Below are 18978 nucleotides of genomic sequence, written 5' to 3'. Positions count from 1 at the left end.
TGTGAGCTCCCTTAATTTGCAATGTGCAGCCCTCCCTCAAGCAGTTATTCTCACTTCAGCCTGTTCTTCCTTCCTCATCTCCTGGGATCCCAAAGCTAATCTTTCCATCTGTGCTTTGGGTCCTGTTCCCTCTCACCTGCTTCCAGTCCTCTGGCTGTCTAGTGCCTCCTGCACCTTATGCTTCTCCAGCATCTCCCTGTCCACTGGCTCCTTCCTTCAGTGTATACAGAATCTCTCCTGTTCTTAACAGTTATTTCTCAATATTGATACTACCCTTTAGTTATAGTTTTCATCTCTCTCCAGGCATTTACTCTTCTCAAAAGATTACTGAGGACCAGGGGTCCACCAAGTGGGGTACAAGAGATGTTTCATTGAGTCTGTGAAGAAAATATTAGATTTCTATTCTAATAAAATTTCATTCTTTTAAATTTCCATGTTTGTGTGTCCTGGTGTACATTTAGGTGTGCATATTTTATAATGTACAGTTAGGCATGTATATCATTTGCCTTACTTTCAATTCTTCTCATCCTCTTTAGCCCCGTTAAGATCCACACCCACCAATTTATGAGCTTCTCTCCCAGGCAGTCACACTGGCATCACAAATTCAGCATGGCCCCAGCTTCTTTTCTTGTACCTCACCTCCTCCAATCTGCACCCTAGACTGTAGGTCCCAACATAGGGAGAAGCCCCAATGTCCTACCATCCATCTAAGCCATAGCCTGTGAGTCATCTTCAACTTCTTTTCTTCTCTTACTTCTGCACAATGCCCTGTCCAGTCAATTAATTAGTCCTGGCAATTCAACTTCCTTACTTTCTCTCAAATCTGCCCATCCTCTCTTCTCTTGCTGTGTCTGCCTTTGCTTAGACATTGCTATCACCAGCCCCTAACTGGTCTCTCTGCCTCAAGTAGCAAACCCTGCACACAACCACCAAAAGGAGCCCTGCAAAACTACATATCATGCATGCCTCTCAGAAAATTCAAACCAAAGCCAATACATGATCTACAGGACCTCCCATGATCTTTTCCTGCACTGATATTCTCTCCTTATCTGTTAGCCTCCTCAACTAGACTATGAACTGTTGTAGGGCCGGGATCCCTACCCTACAAGATGTCTTCATTATTGCCACATAGCAAGAGGCAAGCACATTACGTACCACTTAGGCGTGTCTTAATAGGTGTTTTTGGTCAACTGGATGAAAGTGAGAATAGGACTGTTTTGGGTAAGAACAGGAGAGTGGAGTTGAGAAATAAAGAAATAAATTTTTTTTTTTTGAGAAATAAAGAGGTTTCCAGTGAGAAACTCTGGCCTATAGATAGGCCAAATGAATGGACTAATGTGGGGACCTAAGTTACCCTGGTAGTCATCTGGTAAACATACTAATGTGTGACTTAGGACTGTGGGACAGGCCCAGGTGATACCATCTCTTCTTGCTGAGGCAGAATGATGAAATGAAACCCCAGCTTTCGACTAGAAAGATCTGGCATTAAGTGTTACTGCCTGGGATGGAAATTCTGGCTTTCCTAGTTACTGGCTGGATTGATGTTGAAAAGGGGGATAGTGATTATAACAGCCAGCATTTAATGAGTAGTTACTATATGCCAGCACTGGGCCAAGGATTTTACAGGTATTATTTCACCACAACTGGGTGAAGTAGATACTATTATTCCCATTTATGAATAAGTCAACTGAGGCTCAGCAAGATTAAATGATTTGCCCAAAGTTGTATAGAGAATAAATGATGGAGACAGAATTTCAATCTCAGCAGCCTGACTCCAGGCTGGAGATACCGACTGGGAGTCATCAGTATACAGATGGTATCTAGAGCCAGGAACCTGGATAAGATTACCTAGTGTGTGAGAGTAGCTGTAGAAGAGGGACGTGGAATTGGTTCTTGGCCACTGTAATATTTAGAGATGAGGGACATAAGGGAAATTCAGCAAAGGAGATTGAGAAGGAACGCCATTGAGGTAGAGAAAGACTAGAGGGTGGTGTGCGAGAATCCCAGCACAGTAAGTCTATTCAGGATGAGGGAATAATCAACTGCATCAAATGCTGTTGATGGACCAAGTAAGATGAGACCTAAAAATAGACCAGGATTAGTATCTCTAGTTGTGCAGCTTGTTAATTGCATAATGGAGTGAGTGGTATCCAGAATCTCTCTGACACCCTGGCATGGGGTTGAGCCTTGGCAGAAGAAGGAGCACCTATTTCACATAAAGATGCCACGTGGGCTAACTTCCATCCTTTTGTTGCCTACTGGAATTAGAAACATGGAGGTCATTGGTAACCTCAACAAAAGCAATTTGAGTGGAATGGTAGGAATGAAAATGTGATTGAATTGGATGGAGGAGTATTTCAGAGGAAAGGCAGTGATGGCAATGAGTAGAGACATCTTTTGAGGAGTTTTGCTATAAAGTATAAAGGAAAGCAGAGAAATAGAGGTGGTAGCTCCATTACTACCGCAAATGGGAGTGAGGTCAAGAGCTTTTGTTTGTTTAGATGAAAGGTATTTTAGCATGTTTGTTTTCTGATAGCAGTGATCCAGTGAGAAAAACAGACAGTTGCTGGTATGACATTCTTGAATAGGTGAGAAAGGATAGGATCTAGTACAGGAATGATGGTACTAGCCTTAGCAGCACAGGTGCTTCCTGCATAGTAGCAGAGGAAAAAGCAGCTGTGGGTATGGGTGCAGGGAGGAGGGAGATGTGGAGGTGGGAACTTGTGTCTGTTATCTTCCAATGGTTCTCCATGCCCCCTCACCCCACTGAAGTAGGAAGCCATTTCCTCAGCTGAGAGGGAGAATGGCGAAGGTCTGAGGAAAGCAGGAGAAGTTGTGAAATAGTGGCCTGGGAGAGAGGAGAGTGAACGGTCTTGGGAATATAGTGAGATTGTAGAGTAGCATGAAAATCTGGCCCTAAGTTTGTTGTCATGAATGTAAAGGGCTAATAGCATGGCTTTATATTTTTCTCCAGACATGTTTGCTTGCATGGGTTTAGGGATGTGAAGTCAGACAGTTGGATTTAGCCAGGAATGTGGTTTTGTGAGGTCAGTAGGACTTTAAAAGGAGAGAGTGTGTCAGGAGAGTTGGGAATGTACTGAAGGAAGTGATGGGCCTTGTACTCAACGCTGGTGAGCATAGAAGTAAGGACATGAGGTTGGTGAGGGGAGTAAAAAGGTGGTAGGATCAAGACTGTAGGTCCTGGTGAAGTGGGAAAATTGTGAGAGTAGGAATATTAGAGGGAGTGAATTGGCCAGACACAAGGTGGTGGCTGGAGAGTAGGCTACATGACAGAGGTTATGGAGAGATCACAGCTGTTAATAATAACTGGTGTGACCATATGAAAAAGGTATTAGGTAAAACGGAGAGGAGATCTTGAGGAGCATGGAGGGCAAGGCATTGAGAGGCCAGAGTGTTCCTAAATATTGATACCGCAGGGATTTTGACAAAGGAATGTTGGAAAGGCGTCACAGGGAGGGGTAACACAAAACCTTCAAGGACTGAGGAGGGGAGGGTATACATGCAGGGGGCCGTAAATGACTGCAACAGAAAGGAGTGCCATAGTCTCAGGACATGAGATTTAAATCAGGAGAGTGGTTAGCAAGGAGGCAGAGATAATGGTCTGGAAGAGACAGCAATGTAGAAGCATCTGTGAGGCACAGAGAGGCACTCCCTTGGCCCAGTGGTGTAAGGTTATATGAGAGGAAAAATCCCCACTACTTGAGAGAGCTGTCAGGATAGCAGTGTAGCAGTGTCTTCAGAGAGTGATAATTAAGTTTTTCTTAAAAAAGGTGAAGGGACTGCTCAGGTGACTGTTGTAAACAGGGAAGTAGGGACGTGGTGGGATCAGTGGTCTCCATGGGAGAGAACAGTGGTGCAGCTGTCAGGGTTGCAGAGTGGGAGGAAGGAGGTTGAGATTCTTGCCACGAACAGAGTCCATGCACCTAAAGTTTCAGGCAGTCTAAACTCTAGAGGCCTGGAGAACTTTACCACTCTGGTCTTTTGATTCTAAAAAGGATGTTGACTTGTGAGAAGGTAGTTAATGGCCTGTGTTGCTTAAAGCATTTTTTATTGCTTTTGACTTTAAATTGCATTGATGCAGGACTTTTTGTCTATAACCTCAGGATTCCTCCAGTTGAAAAAGAACCAGGCTATGTACGTTAGAGTGGAGTTCTAGGTATGAGTTCTCTAGTGTGTAGAAATGAATTAACCAAGTGGAACTCTTTCTAGGGAAGTATGGCATTTCACAGATATAAAATGGGGAAAAGAGGGTCAGGGGAGGCTCCCTGAGAAAGTTCCTGGAACTCAGCCCAGACTCGGTGTTCAGTAAAGAACTGTCTTAGCTGGGCGTGATGGTGCATGCCTATAGTCCCAGCTACTTGGGAGGTTAAGGGAGGAGGGTTGCTTGTGCCCAGGAGCTCAGGGCTGTAGTGTGCCATGATTGTGCATGAGAATGGCCACTGTACTCCAGCCTGGGTGACATAGGGAGACCCCATTTCTTTAAAAGCAAAAACAAAAACTTTTTCCTCCATTGTTGAATGCCCTTTCCCCCCATCCCTGTGCCTATTGCTGTTTCTTTGGATGTTATTTAATTTCTCTGTGACTTAGTTTCCTGTCTGTCAAATGCACATGATCATAGTCCCTACTTCATAGGAAAGTTGTAATAATTAAATGAGATAATACATGTGTATTAGTCTGTTTTCATGCTGCTGATAAAGACATACACAAGACTGGGTAACTTATAAAGAAAAAGAGGTTTAATGGACTCACAGTTACATGTGGCTGGGGAGGCCTTACAATCATGGCAGAAGGTGAAAAGCACGTTTTACATGGTGGCAGGCAAGAGAGAATGAGAGCCAAGTGAAAGGGGAAACCCCTTGTAAAATCATCATATCTCATGAGACCTATTCACTACCACCAGAACAGTATGGAGGAAAATGCCCCCATGATTCAATTATCTCCCACTGGGTCCCTCCCACAGCACGTGGGAATTATGGGAGCTACAATTCAAGATAAGATTTGGGTGGGGACATAGCCAAACCATATCAACGTGTAAAAGTATTTAACACAGTACATGGTGCATAATATAAGTACTTCAATATGATTTGCTATTAAATGACAAGTGGTAAGTTCTTGGTTCCCATTCAGCTCTCTTATTCTTGCCATTATGTTTATTCTTACTTCACCCCCTTTCTCTTACATCTTCTTCTTCCCTTTCTCTCCTTCTTTTTCCACACTTCCTCCTTAACCTATTTCCTCTTTCCCTCCCCTGGCTTTGGGTGCAGTGGCATATGCACCTAGTTCAGTACTCTTTGTGGCCCCCTGAAGTAGAGAAGTCTTGGAGTAGGGGTGAGGCAGCCATCAGAGGAAGGAAACTGCTGGTGGGGACAGTCTCTTGGCCACTCCATCTGAAGTCTGTGGCCACAGTGGCTGCAGAGATGAAGTAGGCCAGTGACAAGAGGCTCAGGAGCTGGGAGGCCTATGTTGCAGGGCAAGTTTGGCTACTGTATGATGTGTGGCTGGGGCACCAGACAGTAGGCAGAGCATGCTGTGAAGATGAGGATCATTTGAACAGGAAGGGACTGGGCTAAATCACCGTGTGGAGGGACAAGTGAGGACATGTGCATGTCCTGCCTCAGTCCTGTTGCTGATACCACTATGACTACTCCCATTCATAAGGGTGGCTCCTCCCCACGGAGCAACTCCTATGAGTCAGACTTCTGTGGGAGGGAGCGAGTGAGCAGGGGATAGCTGAGTGTGCTGGCTAAGACTATAAATTCTAGAGCCAAACTGCTTGGATTTGAATCCTGGCTCTGTCACCGAATGAGAATGTATCCTTGAGTGAATTATCTAACTTTTCTGTGCCCCAGTGTCCCATCTCTAAAATGGATATAATTGGAACAATACAGTTCTTATGAAGATTTGTTTAAATTAACTGTTTACAAAGTGATTTTCATAGTTCATAGCATAAAAGAAGTACCATGCTAGTTGTTGTTATATTTTAAAAAATTTTTAAATCATACAACAATCTTAGAAGACTTACTTTCATTTTACTGATGCCAAAATGGAGATGGAGAGTTTAAGGGCCTTGGCCAAGGCCACGGGGCTACCGAGCGGCAGAGTCAAATCTAGAACACAGCTTTGACAGACTCCAAAGTCCTAGCTTGTAACTGCAATGCTTAACTTCCTCCCTGGACATTCAGGTGGAGACTTTGCTTTCTAGGAGCTGGGAGGCAGGGTGAGGCAGGTGGGCAATGTGAGTCAAGGTGGGTGGTCAGCAATTGGAGTCTGAGAGGTTGGCAGAAGTACTGCTTGAGGACACACCTGGGACTAGTAGCTGCATGCCCTTGGCCCAGCTCCTTGCTATGGGAGAGAGCAGCCTGGCTTCCCAGGCCTGTTTCAGGGAGAGGTCAAGTCCCTTAGGTGCATGAAGGTGCTCATTTCAGCCAGAGAGCTGAGCCTTCTTGGGACTTTTTCCTTCCTTCCCTATTTTCCAGGCGACCTCAGGGAAGTTAATAACCCTTTTGCACCTCAGTTTTCTCATCTGTCAATTAAGGGTAATACTTGACCTGGCTGCTTCCTGGGGATTTTGAGACATTGAGTAGATTGTGGATGTGAAATCATTTGAAAAGCATAAAACAGTACCTAATTTTCAGATACTAGAGTGATCTCAGACCACATTACTGTGAGGTCCAGTGTAGGCCTCTCAGACCTCCATAGCTACCTTGTGCTAATAATGCCCAGTATCCAATTTCGTGACCTTTTCCAGCTGGGGTCTACAGTGGTACTTGGAATCTTACCTCCTTTTCTCAGTTTTTACATTTCCCTTGGTGAGTGTAAAGTAATAGTTGAGCAGCAGGTGGGTCCCTGGGAAATTATTTTCCGTGTGGATTTTTATTTTAAAGAGCCAGAGCCAATGTCTGTGTCCAGGCTCCACAGTTGTTCCAGCTCCCATTCTGGGAGCTCTGCCATCTTTTTGGTTTCAGCCCTTGGCATAAGACAGACCTGGGCTCCTGTGCCTGGGTAGCCTGTAACTGCCTCCTCTCATTAGCACACAGTCTTGGTTATGTGCTTGCCCTGTGGGGAAAGGGAGGCATCTGACCCTTTCCCCTGGGTGCCTTTGTCTATCCTGGCATCCTTTGGTGTGTGTGTGTATGTGTGTGTGTACGCGTGTGTACGTGTGTGTACGTGTGTGTGTGTATGGTAGGGATTATGTAAGCCCAAGAGGCTAGGCCTCTTGTCAGCTGCCAAAGTTCTTTTTTCCCCAGAATTGAGTTAGCCACCCAACTGTTTCCATTCTCTGCACGCTGCGAAGCTCTACAGCAGGGCCCCTATGGCAGGTCAAAACATGCTCTGCTTTGATAATACAGAGATTCCATTTTGAGAGAGATGGGAAACAGGAGCGAGTGAGTGGGTGTGTTGGATGTAGGGAGAGTGAGGACATTCTTTTTGGTAAGCTGTGCCAAAATTGGCCCAGCAGCTTGGTCTAAACTCAAAAGTAGGGCTAATGCTGGGCTGACACCCAAGTATCCAATGGGGAAACTTTATTCTTGGATCTAGACCCTACGAGACCTAGCAATCTTTTTTTTTTTTTTTTCCCCCATCTGGAATATGGGGATATGAGAAATAAACTTGTAAATAATCTACCGTCTAGTCTCCAGGAGCAGGAAGTGACATAAGGTTGTGATTCTTAAAGTATATTTTGCAGAATACAAACTGTTACTAAAAAAAGAGTCACTTGCTAAGTAAGTTTGAGAAACACTGGATAAACAATGGCAAGTAGGTTTCTTGTCTATAGGGACCACTCAGGTCCTTCATATTCCAATAATACGCATGAGAAACCACCAAGGGGATATATCATATGCCACATTTCCTAAATTTTTAACCAGACTTTCTTAGTGGAGCATTTACAAGTCCCTTCTCTACGAAAGACATCTAGGAAGATCCTGATCTAGATCAGAAGAATATTCTTTTTTTTTTTTTTTTTCCTGCAATTATATAAAGAAGTGAATTGGTGAAATGCATGGGATTGCTAAAATATGGGTCCTAAACAGCAAGGGAGGTCAACTTTGGACTCTATTGAAATGAATGCTTCCTGCTCTGAAATACTTCTCTCCCTCCTATCCTCACAGCTCCCCTTTGAATTGGAGATTTACTACATTCAGCATGTTATGCTCTACGTGGTACCCATCTATCTGCTTTGGAAAGGAGGTAAGGCCAGCAAACCACATTCCTATGCAACCCTCACACCTAGCCTCTCCCTTCTGTTTTCGGGAGTCACAGCCTCTTGGGTGCTTCCCAGGATCTTCAGCTGCCTCTTGGCTGAGTTTCTTCAGCATGATTTATGCCGGGCACCAGGAAGTGGGGAGATGGGAATGGACGAAGCCTGCAAGGGGTCTGGGGACTTTTTAGACCCGTACTTCACTGGGTGACTATGGTGCTGCTGACTGCCTGTCACAGGGCCTGGGCTTTGTGTCTTGGTGGTGGCATTGCATTTGCATGGAGCCCCCCACACTGTCACCCTCTTGTACTTGTGCCTTCCCCCTGCCTCAATGTGCAGTGTGGGGTAGAAGAAGAGAGTGAAACACTTGGTCCCCTCAAGAACAAAAGAAGATATGTAAGGGCCAAGAAGTCCAGGGACCAGGGCAATTATGGGATTGAGGGGAGAGGCAGGTGAAAGAGCAGTGTCACCCATGTAAAAGAAACCACTGAAAACCTTCATTTGGTGAAGAGGGAGAGACCACCAACCTGGTAGAGGCAGCCTGGAAGGGAAGCTGATCTATTTGTAACCTCTCAGTGACCCTTAGATTATCCCTTCCCTCTATTGTGTAATAGACAAAAGGAAAGGGAAGTGCTTGTCCATCTAGGCTTGTTGTGAGAGCCACTCCTTCTCAGTGTTCTTTATTTCCTGAAAGTCCCTGTGACTGGAAGACATCCTCTTTCAGTTTTAGCCCCAGCCTCACGATCTCAGTTGCTGAGACTTTTCTGCTCCTACCTCACTCCAGGCAGCAAGGGTTTCATTTCTACCATACTGAAAGTGGCATGAGGCCACATGGGCCCTTGAGCTCACTGGAAGATGGTCTGGGAGTTCTGCTGGACACTGCTGCTTCTTGGATTATGCGTGGATGCTCTAACTCAGGCATTCTAGCAGATCTTAAGATCTGGTGTGAGATAGCCCCAAGGACCGGTCAACCCAGGAACATATTACAAGATGGAATCTACTTATAGTCCAGAGATTTGCCTCCTGTACTTTGATTTCTATCAGTTCTCCATACTTGCCTAAATATTCTTTGAGACTGCTTTTACCCTGTGCAGCCACTTGGGGTCTCACGATGTCCAAAAACGCTTCCTTTTAATTTGCTGTAAAAGCACTATTTTCCCCACAAAGCTTTAAGGAAAGTCTGAAGTTCCAATATCCAGGAGACTTGTGCCATTTCTCAGGTCTGTCCCCTGTGGCACAGGAAACAGCCTCTTAATATTAAGTCTCAGAAATACACGTATTCTGAATAGAACCAGGCAGATAGGTTTTCCTGGGCCTCAGACCCGTGCTACTCATTGTTCCTGGCTTCTGAGGTGTATGATGGAAGTCCTAGCCAAATCTGCATGGCTGTTATTTAAACATATTTGTACTCTAAGGTCATCATAAAAATCTGTCAGGTAGCTGGATTAGACTGGTCTGACATGAGAAATACCAAGTAGCCATCTTTCCTCCCTCCAAAAGAATAATCCAGGAAGCCACATCCTCAAGACTTGGCTAACTCTAAGATAATTGTATCTTCTTAGAGCAGATCCTCCCGGTAGCCCAGTTCCCTAAGTGGCAAGGGGAGAGATAGTAGGGCTGTAATGAGAGACAGTATGGTCTCTTATTGCTAATAACCCATAGATACCCTGGCGCAGTGAGGGTTTAGCTTGCAGCACAAGTGGAGTGATCTCACCAAAGTGACTTTACTCCAGGACCTGAATGAGAGCATCTACCACTCCACAGAAGTTGATGGGCCCCAGTACCTTCTATCTGGTCAACTTTGAGCTATTTTGAGGGCTCATCTCCCATCTCCCTTTCCAGCTCTTTACTGCCATCTGCTGTTCACTTGGGGGGAATTATGAGCATTGAGAGAAACATCTGGATTTCTTCAGCTTTGATCTCAAGCCTTGGACCTAGGCCTTGAAGAGAGAGAATGGATCTGAAGCAAGCTGTCAGAAGATTAGTTTTCTGTAAACCAAGAAAGCCGAGAGTTTGGGGTTTCTCTTCCCTAGAAGTCTCTTGTAATTTTGTAGAAATAAATGGCTTAGCAATTTTTACCCAATACAAAACAGCTCTCCTATAGGTATCTCCCATGCCCAGGAACCCTGTTTTCCTGAAAGGCAAGGTCCTGCTTGAGCATATAGTGCCTCTTCCTATTGTTTGAGGTGGGTGGGTAGGTGGTGCCTTGTGGGAAACCCACTCATCCCTTACTCTTGCGGACCTTATGCACTGTCACAGTACATGGAACCTCTCTCATCCACACTACTCTTTTCTTCCTCTGGCCTGTCCCTTCGTTTCCCTGTTTCCTTTCCTTCAGACTTGTTGCCCATGGTCCTCTGGAACTGCATTTCTTTTTTTCTGTGTTACAGTATTTTTAAATTTAATTTTTATTAGATGCTGACAAATTATGCTTTTATATATGTATAGGGTTCAAGGTGATGCTACACTATGTGTATACAATGCAGAATGATTGAATCAAGCTGATTAACAAACTATATTTCTTACAAACCACTCCCAACCTCACCAGCAGCTCCACATGGGGCACAGAGCCTTCCTGTCTCTTGCCTGCAGCTTCTTCTAATGGAGGCTGCTCTTTCTGCCCTGCCCCATATGCTGCAGAGCCTCCTCTGTCTCTTCTAGAGCACTATCTCATCTGTATGTTAGGGGAAAAAGGCTTTCTCTTTTGCCATTCTCTCTCGTTTTTTTCATCACCACCGTCACTTGACCTCTTAGTCACTTCCCCCACATTCCTAGAAGTTGCTGGCCTGTAGCTCTCAGTATTTCCATTACAATTTGAGCCAACATCCTGAGAGACTTCTTGTCTCTCAGGACCTCCCATCCACCCCAGCTTCTCAAGGTCTGGGCTTCTTAATTGCAATGACCTCAGCATTTCCTTCCTTTCAGCCACCAGGACCTTGTTTTCCTGTAAAGCTCTGCTGTATGAGAACGTAACTGCTGTTATGTTCTTTCTTTGACCCAAATCTCCACTCCTTTCCTCTTCTTTTTTTCCTATTTAACTTGTATCTCCATGACCTGTCATTGAAACTTTCACTAGCTCCTGAAAGCGTCTCACCTCCTTTGTCCCTTCCAACTGGGGTCAGTGTCCCATCCCTTTTCAGTGTGCCCGGTCTTGGCCTACTGGAGGAACTCTTTCAAGCCATTCTAATTAGGGCCATGAAAATGTCATGATGTCTATTATAATTGTGCTGTCAACACCATTGCTCAATTTATTTTCTGTCTATAGTCAGCTCCTCCACACATTGCCTATTGGGGGAAACCCACCCCTGATATTCAATGTGGGTCCTTTTCTATTTTCCCTAAGTGTTGGCTGGTCTGAGAAATAAAGGGAAAGAGTACAAAAGAGAGAAATTTTAAAGCTGGGTGTCTGGGGGAGACATCACATGTTGACAGGTTCCGTGATGTCCCCTGAGCCTTAAAACCAGCAAATTTTTATTAGCAATTTTCAAAGGGGAGGGAGTGCACTAATAGGGTGTGAGTTACAGAGATCACATGCTTCAAGGATGACAAAAGATCACAAGGCAGAAGGTCAGGGCGAAACTAGAATCACTAATGAACTTCCATGTCCTGCAGTGTACACATTGTCAGGGTTCAAGAGCAGAGAACCGGTCTGACTAGAATTCACCAGGCTGGAATTTCCTAATCCTAGCAAGCCTGGGGGTGCTACAGGAGACTAGGGCGTGTTTCATCCCTATCTACATCTGCATAAGGCAGACACCCCCAGAACGACCATTTCAGAGGTGTCCTCTGGGAATGCATTCTTTTCCCAGGACTGTTAATTATTAATATTCCTTACTGGGGAAAGAATTCAGCAATATTTCTCTAACCCATTTTTGGTAATAAGAGAAATATGGCTCTGTCCTGCCCAGCCCACAGGCAGCTAGACTTTAAGGTTATCTCCCTTATTCCCTGAAAATCGCTGTTATCCTGTTCTTAAGGTGCCCAGATTTCATATTGTTCAGATACACATGCTCTACAAACAATTTGTGCAGTTAACAAAATCATCACAGGGTCCTGAGGCAACATACATCCTCAGCTTATGAAGATGATGAGATTAAGAGATTAAAGACAGGCATAGGAAATCACAAGAGTATTCATTGGGGAAGTGATAAGTGTCCATGAAATCTTCACAATTTATGTTCTTCTGCCATGGCTTCAGCTGGTCCCTCCGTTCGGGGTCCCTGACTTCCCGCAACAATTGCCCTTACAAGTCCTGTGCTAAATCTTTACCACCCTTCTCAAACTTCCTGTCCACTCTATTCAAACCTCCTGTTCTCTCCACCCTTGGTAGATCCCCCCCTCTCCCCACAAATGACTGAGAAAATTGAGGTTTTGGGATGGAAATTTCCTCAACACTTATCTCTACCTCTACAAGCTTCTTTACCCATATCCATCCCTATCTTCCTCCTTCTCATCCTGGAAGAATTGGTGTTCATTCTGTTCTGGCCAATAATACCCCTGTGTGATTAGCTCCCACCTCTGCAACCTCATTCTATCAATTAATCACTTATGTACCTGGATATTCTCTCTCTTTCTCTCTCTTTCTTTCTTTCTTTCTTTCTTTCTTTCTTTCTTTCTTTCTTTCTTTCTTTCTTTCTTTCTTTCTTTCTTTCTTTCTTTCTTCTTTTCTTTCTTCTTTTCTTTCTTTCCCTTCCTTCCTTCCTTCCTTCCTTCCTTCCTTCCTTCCTTCCTTCCTTCCTTCCTTCCTTCCTTCCTTCCTTCTTTCTTTCTTTCTTTCTTTCTTTCTTTCTTTCTTTCTTTCTTTCTTTCTTTCTTTCTTTCTTTCTTTCTTTCTTTCTTTCTTTTCTTTCTCTCTCTCTCTCTTTCTTTCTTTCTTTCTCTCTCTTTCTCTCTTTCTCTCCTTCCTTCCTTCCTTCCTTCCTTGTTTCCTTCTTTCTTTCTTCCTTTCTTTCTTTCTTTCTTTCTTTCTTTCTTTCTTTCTTTCTTTCTTTCTTTCTTTCTTTCTTTCTTTCTTTCTTCTTTCTTCTTTCTTTCTTTCTTTCCCTTCCTTCCTTCCTTCCTTCCTTCCTTCCTTCCTTCCTTCCTTCTTTCTTTCTTTCTTTCTTTTCTTCCTTCTTTCCTTTTTTTAGACAGGGTCTCCCTCTGTCACCCAGGCTGGAGTACAGTGGTGCAATCACGACTCATTGCAGCCTCAACCTCGTGGCTCACATGGTCTTCCCGCCTCAGCCTCCTAAGTAGCTGGGACTACAGGCACATACTACCACACCCGGCTTTTTTTTTTTTTTTTCTTTTTTTGTATTTTGTAGAGACAGGGTTTTGCCGTGTTGCTCAGGCTGGTTTCAAACTCTTGGCCTCAAGTGATCTTCCCACTTCAGCCTCCCAAAGTGTTGGGATTATAGGCATGAGCCAACTGTACCTGGCCATTACCTGAATTTCCAACCCTTTCTTCACTGCTGGCTTTTCAGCCAGTACAGATGTTCAAATCTTTCCCATTCTAAGAAACTTTCTAGCAATCCCATGCAACTCTGTCTTCCCTCTTCCTTTCACAGCTAAGCATCCTACAAGAATAATCTAAACAATATTTTCTAAAATTTAGTTCTTTGGGCAAGACAATTTTTGTCTTATCCACGTAACTTTATGTTATTAAGTATGTAATACATGTCCTTAAATCTATTGAGTTTTTTTTTTTAACTAAAATATATAAACTTTCGAGAGAAGCCTCGTAATATCCATGAGATTGTGACTTTGATTTACTGGTTATCTCTTTTAACACAGTTTATATACAAAACTATTAAAAATGAAATATTTGTATGTTTGCCACCTGAAATCACCTCACACATGATGCATAACTTTGGGAGACACTTGGGTCTGCCCTTGAGTTTTCTTCTCAATTACCCTTTATTCCTCAGAACATTTCACTGTGATAGTTAACCCTCTATCAGGCTTTTCACAGAGATGGTGCTTCTAAAGATCGCCAGCAACGTCTCTCTGACCAAATCTAATGACCATCTCTCAGTCTTTATCCTACGGAATGCTGCTGCATTGGGTGGTATTGGTCACTCCATTTTGGAATGCTCTGCTTCGGGGCTTCCAAAGCTCCTCCCATTCCTGGCTTTCCTACCTCACCAATCATGTCTTCTCAAGTCTCCTTCATAGGTTATTTTTTCTCACTCCTCTGAGATGTTGATTTCCTCAGAGTTCTGTTCTAGGCTCACGTCTTATTCTAATTCTCTGGTATGGTTTTGCCTGTTTTCATGGTTTAACTACTAGTCTGTCTAGTTATGGCTGCTACATCACTGTCTACAGCTTGGACTTACGAGATTCACATTCATATAGTTTATTCAACATCTCTACCTGAATGTCTCAAGCATATGTCAAACCCAACCTGTCTGTGTTAAACTCATTATCTTCCCTGTCAGCCCTCCTGCTCTTCTTGTGGTTTGTGCCAAATGGCACCATCCAATCACCCCAGCTAAAATCTTGGAATCATCCCTGCCTCCTGTATGCAATTCATCCGTTCATCTCACATATATTAACATATGCCTTCTTCCTGCCAGGATCCAGAGTGACCACTGGGGTGTCCTGATAAGCAAAAATCAGACACCACCCCTTGTCCCTAATAACATGTATAAGCTAGTGGCGGGGGGAGATGGGTATGAATCAGATATCACCTGAATATATCGTTATGACTGAGATAAGTACTCTGAAAGAAAGGAACATGCCCTTATGAGAACTTAGAACAAAACAAGCTGACCGAGTTTGGGGGTTTGGAGGAGAGTTCCCTGAGGAAATGACATTTAAACAGAAATCCAAAGGGTGAGTTGGAGTTTATTAGGCAAGTACAGGATTAGGGGAGGTGACTCCTTGTAGATGGGCAAAATGGCATGCACAACAGCACTGTGGCAGTGGGGAGCACAAGGCAGGTGGATGACACTGGGCCTGAGGGGCAGGCTGGGGTCAGATAGGAAGGCTTTGTCACCCATGGTCAGGGGTTTGGCCTTGATTGCCAAAGCTATAGAAAGACTGTGAAAATTTGAAAAAGGGGTATAACATCAGCTTGCTTCACTAATTGATTCTTCTCTGATTTAACTTATTTACACATTTTAATTCAAAAATCTAAAATATAAAAAGCCAGACTGTGAAAAATGTCTTTCCCGTCCCTTCCCTCCATCCATATCATTCCCTGCTACAACTCTACAAGTAACTACCATTTTTGGTTTTGGCATATCCTCCCAGAGTTTGTTTTTTGCATATACAAGTACATTTTAAAAATATTTTCCCCCTTCTTCAGACATTCATCTTAAAATAGCAAATACACAACCATCCTGTTATTACTGTTTTGCTTAGCAATATTTCTCAGAGAGCTTTCCATGTGAGCCCACAGGAAGCTCCCCCTTTCTTTTCTTTTATAGTGGCCTAATATTACATTGTGTGGATGATATAATACAGTATAATAAAAATGGCAAAGCTTTGATATAAGACAACTGTATGCCAGATATTGTCACTTTTCCCGTGCATTAACTCATTTAATCCCTATAACAACTCTCTTAGGAAGGTGTTGTTGTTATCTCCCTTTTATAGAAGAGGAAACTGGTACTCAGATAGCAAGTGACAGTCCCCGGATTTGAACCCAGTAGTATGGTTCCACGGTTCTTGCTTTTAATCATAACACAAGATTACAACACTATACCATAATTTCTTTTTTCAGTCTGCTATTGATGGACATTTAGGTTGTTTCAAATCTTTTGATAATATAAATAACACTGCACTGAAGGACCTGGTACCTTTGCCATTTTGCATGTGTGCAAGAATATCTATAGGATATATTTCCTTAAGTGGTAATGCTGAATCAGAGTATATGCATTTATATTTTTATTGGATATTTCCAAATCCGTAAAAGTTGTACCAGTTTAAATGTTTACTAGCAATATGTGAGAGTGTCTGTTTCTACACAGCCTCACCAAGTTGGATTTTTGCCCATCTGATGGGTTAAAAAAAAAAAAAAGGTATATCAGTTCAATTTTAATTTGAATTTCACTTTGAGTGAAGCCAAGTATCTTTTTACATATTTAAAATTGGCATTTGGCTGGGCATGGTGGCTCAAGCCTGTAATCCCAGCACTTTGGGAGACTGAGGTGGGCGGACCACCTGAGGTCATGAGTTCGAGACCAGCCTGGCCAACATGGTGAAACCCCCTCTCTACTGAAAATGCAAAAATTAGCCAAGTGTGGTGGTGCACGCCTGTAATCCCAGGTACTCGGGAGGCTGAGGCATGAGAATTGCTTGAACCCAGGAGGTGGAATTTGCAGTGAGCCAAGATTGTGCCACTGCACTCCAGCCTGTGAAACAGTGAGACTCAGTCTCAAAAAAATAAAATAATAAAATAAAATAAAATTGGCATTTGATTTCCTCTTCCTTGAACTACATGCTCCTATCACATGCTCATTGTTCAATTGTGTTGGCTTTTTTACAAAATTTGAATCCTAAGAGCTCGTTATATATAAATATTAACAGTTTACCCTTTATGATATGAGCTACAGATACTGTCCTCAGTTGTGTTTTATTTTGACTTCGCTAATGTTTTATTCTTGCCATGCAGGATTTTTAAATTTCTTTTTCTTTTCTTTTTTTTTTTTTCTGAGATGTAGTCTTACTCTGTTGCCAGGTTGGAGTGCAGTGGCGTGATCTCAGTTCACTGCAGCCTCCACCTCCTGGATTCAAGCGATTCTCTTACCTCAGCCTCCCAAGTGGCTGGGACTACAGGCATGCACCACTACACCTGGCTAATTTTTGTATTTTTAGTAGAGACGGGGTTTTACCCTGTTGACCAGGATGGTCTTGATCTCTTGACCTCGTGATCTGCCCGCTTTGGCCTCCCAAAGTGCTGGGATTACAGGCATGAGTCACCCTGCCCGGCTGAATTTTTACCTTTCTATGTAATTTATCTTTTATTTTATGACATCTGGATTTAGAGTCATGGTTAGAAAGCCCTTTATTACTCCAAGGTTATAAAAAATATATATCCCATATTTTCTTCTTAGCTCCTTTTATTTTTTAATATTTAAATCTTTTATTCACTTGGAATATATCCAGATATACAGTGCAAGAAAAGGATCCAACTTTATTTCCAGCTGACTTCCCATTTGTCCCCACAATGTTTATCAAATAGTCCAACATGATCCAGTCTGCTTGTGGAGAAGATCACGTTAGCTGCTGTGTGAAGAAATCACCGGGTCCTCCTGCTCTTACCTCCTAAATATCTCTCAGACTCATCCCCTCCTTACCATCTCTAGGACTACTACCTTGGGCCAAACCTTGCGCATCTCTTCCCTCAACGATGATAATTGGCTCTGTGTGATGTCTCTCCAGCCAGCCTCCTTTGCTCCCCCAAGCCCATTCCTGGAGCTTCCAAAGCTATTTCTAGAGCTCAAATAGGATCATAGCACTTTGTTGTTTGGAAGCTTTCAGTGGCTCCCCATTTTCCCCAGTGCACAAGTCCATATGACCTGGTACCCTACCCCTTCTCCAACCTCATGTCTTTATGCTCCCTTCTTTGTACTGTACACTGTGGTGATACCCAAATCCTTAGGGTTCCCTGAGTATTTTTTCCAATTTTCATGCCTCTGTGTCTTTGAAAATGCCGTGACTTCTCCCAGGAATGCTCTTCTCCAGCTGTGGGCCTGGAAAACATTCATTTCTCAAAATTCACCTCAGTAGTTACTTTCTCCAGGAAGCCCTCTGTAACTGTTCTACCCCAGCTCCCACCAGCTGCCTCTGTTCCTCCCATTGTTGTCATCCTCACAGTGTAGTCTTTACATGCTGGTCTCCCTGAGGACAGGAATTTTTCATTTCTTCTTGGTATGTAGGTGATGAATGAATGAATGAATGACCTTCTTTTCAGGGATATATTCATGTACTGCAAATTGCACGTAACTTATTATACATCTTACAAGCTAATGTTTACTAGGCACTGTGTTTGTAACATGTGTGATTTTGATCTCATTTAATCCCCACAGTGTCGACTAGACTTACGGGAGTACATCACGTGAGGCCCATGACCTTGAATGAGAAAAATAATCACATCTTTATGTCCGTTAACTCCAACTGAAATACAGTCATCTCTCGGTATCCATGGGGAATTGGTTCTAGGACTCCCCCGACCACAAATATCAAAATCCAAGGGTGCTCAAGTCCCTAATGTAAATGACACAGTATTTGCATCTAACTTACACACATCCTCCTGTATACTTTAAATGCAGCTTGTCTAACCTGTGTCCTAGGATGGATTTGAATGTGGCCCAACACAAATTTGTAAACTTTCTTAAAACATTATGTTTGAAAAGAAAATTTTTTTTTAGCTCATCAGCTATCAGTAGTGTATTTTATGTGTGGCCCAAGACAATTCTCCTTCCCATGTGGCCCAGGGAAGCCAAAAAATTGGGATACCCCTGCTTTAAATCATCTCTAGATTACTCATAATACCTAATACAATGTAAATGCTATGTAAATAGTTGTTATACTGTTTTTTATTTGTATTTTTTTACTATTATTATTTTTATTTATAAAAAATATTTTTGATCGGTGGTTGGTCAAATCCACAGATGTGGAACTTGCAGATATGGAGGGCTGACTGTGTGGTACATCCTTTAGTAAGGAATGTAGATAACAAACCACAGTTACATTAGCAACACTTGGCATGCTGTCATTAATGTAAATTACACATATTTTCCTCTTATGTTACAGTTGTTGCAGATATC

The 18978-nt window shown here is 43.1% G+C and overlaps 1 protein-coding gene across 13 annotated transcripts in view; it reads left to right on the top strand.

Moving 5' to 3' along the window:
- The window catches only part of TMEM164 (transmembrane protein 164), a 189472-nt gene that overhangs the window by 134548 nt on the left and 35946 nt on the right, over window positions 1–18978 (top strand). For 11 of the 13 annotated variants that reach the window (XR_012091916.1, XM_037989024.2, XM_007992555.3 and 8 more), the window contains one exon: window positions 8133–8211. The exons of the other annotated variants lie outside the window; for them this stretch is intronic. Coding sequence is in view for 10 of the 11 variants with exons in the window: in XM_037989024.2 (XP_037844952.1) it covers window positions 8133–8211 (79 nt within the window). In the remaining variant the exon portion in view is untranslated. The remainder of the gene's footprint in view (window positions 1–8132; window positions 8212–18978) is intronic. 13 annotated transcript variants of the gene reach the window in all.

This window comes from Chlorocebus sabaeus, chromosome X, assembly GCF_047675955.1.
Source record: "Chlorocebus sabaeus isolate Y175 chromosome X, mChlSab1.0.hap1, whole genome shotgun sequence".
Lineage (NCBI taxonomy): Eukaryota > Metazoa > Chordata > Mammalia > Primates > Cercopithecidae > Chlorocebus > Chlorocebus sabaeus.
Note: the sequence above shows the minus strand (reverse complement) of the source record. Positions and strands in the feature narration are given on the sequence as shown.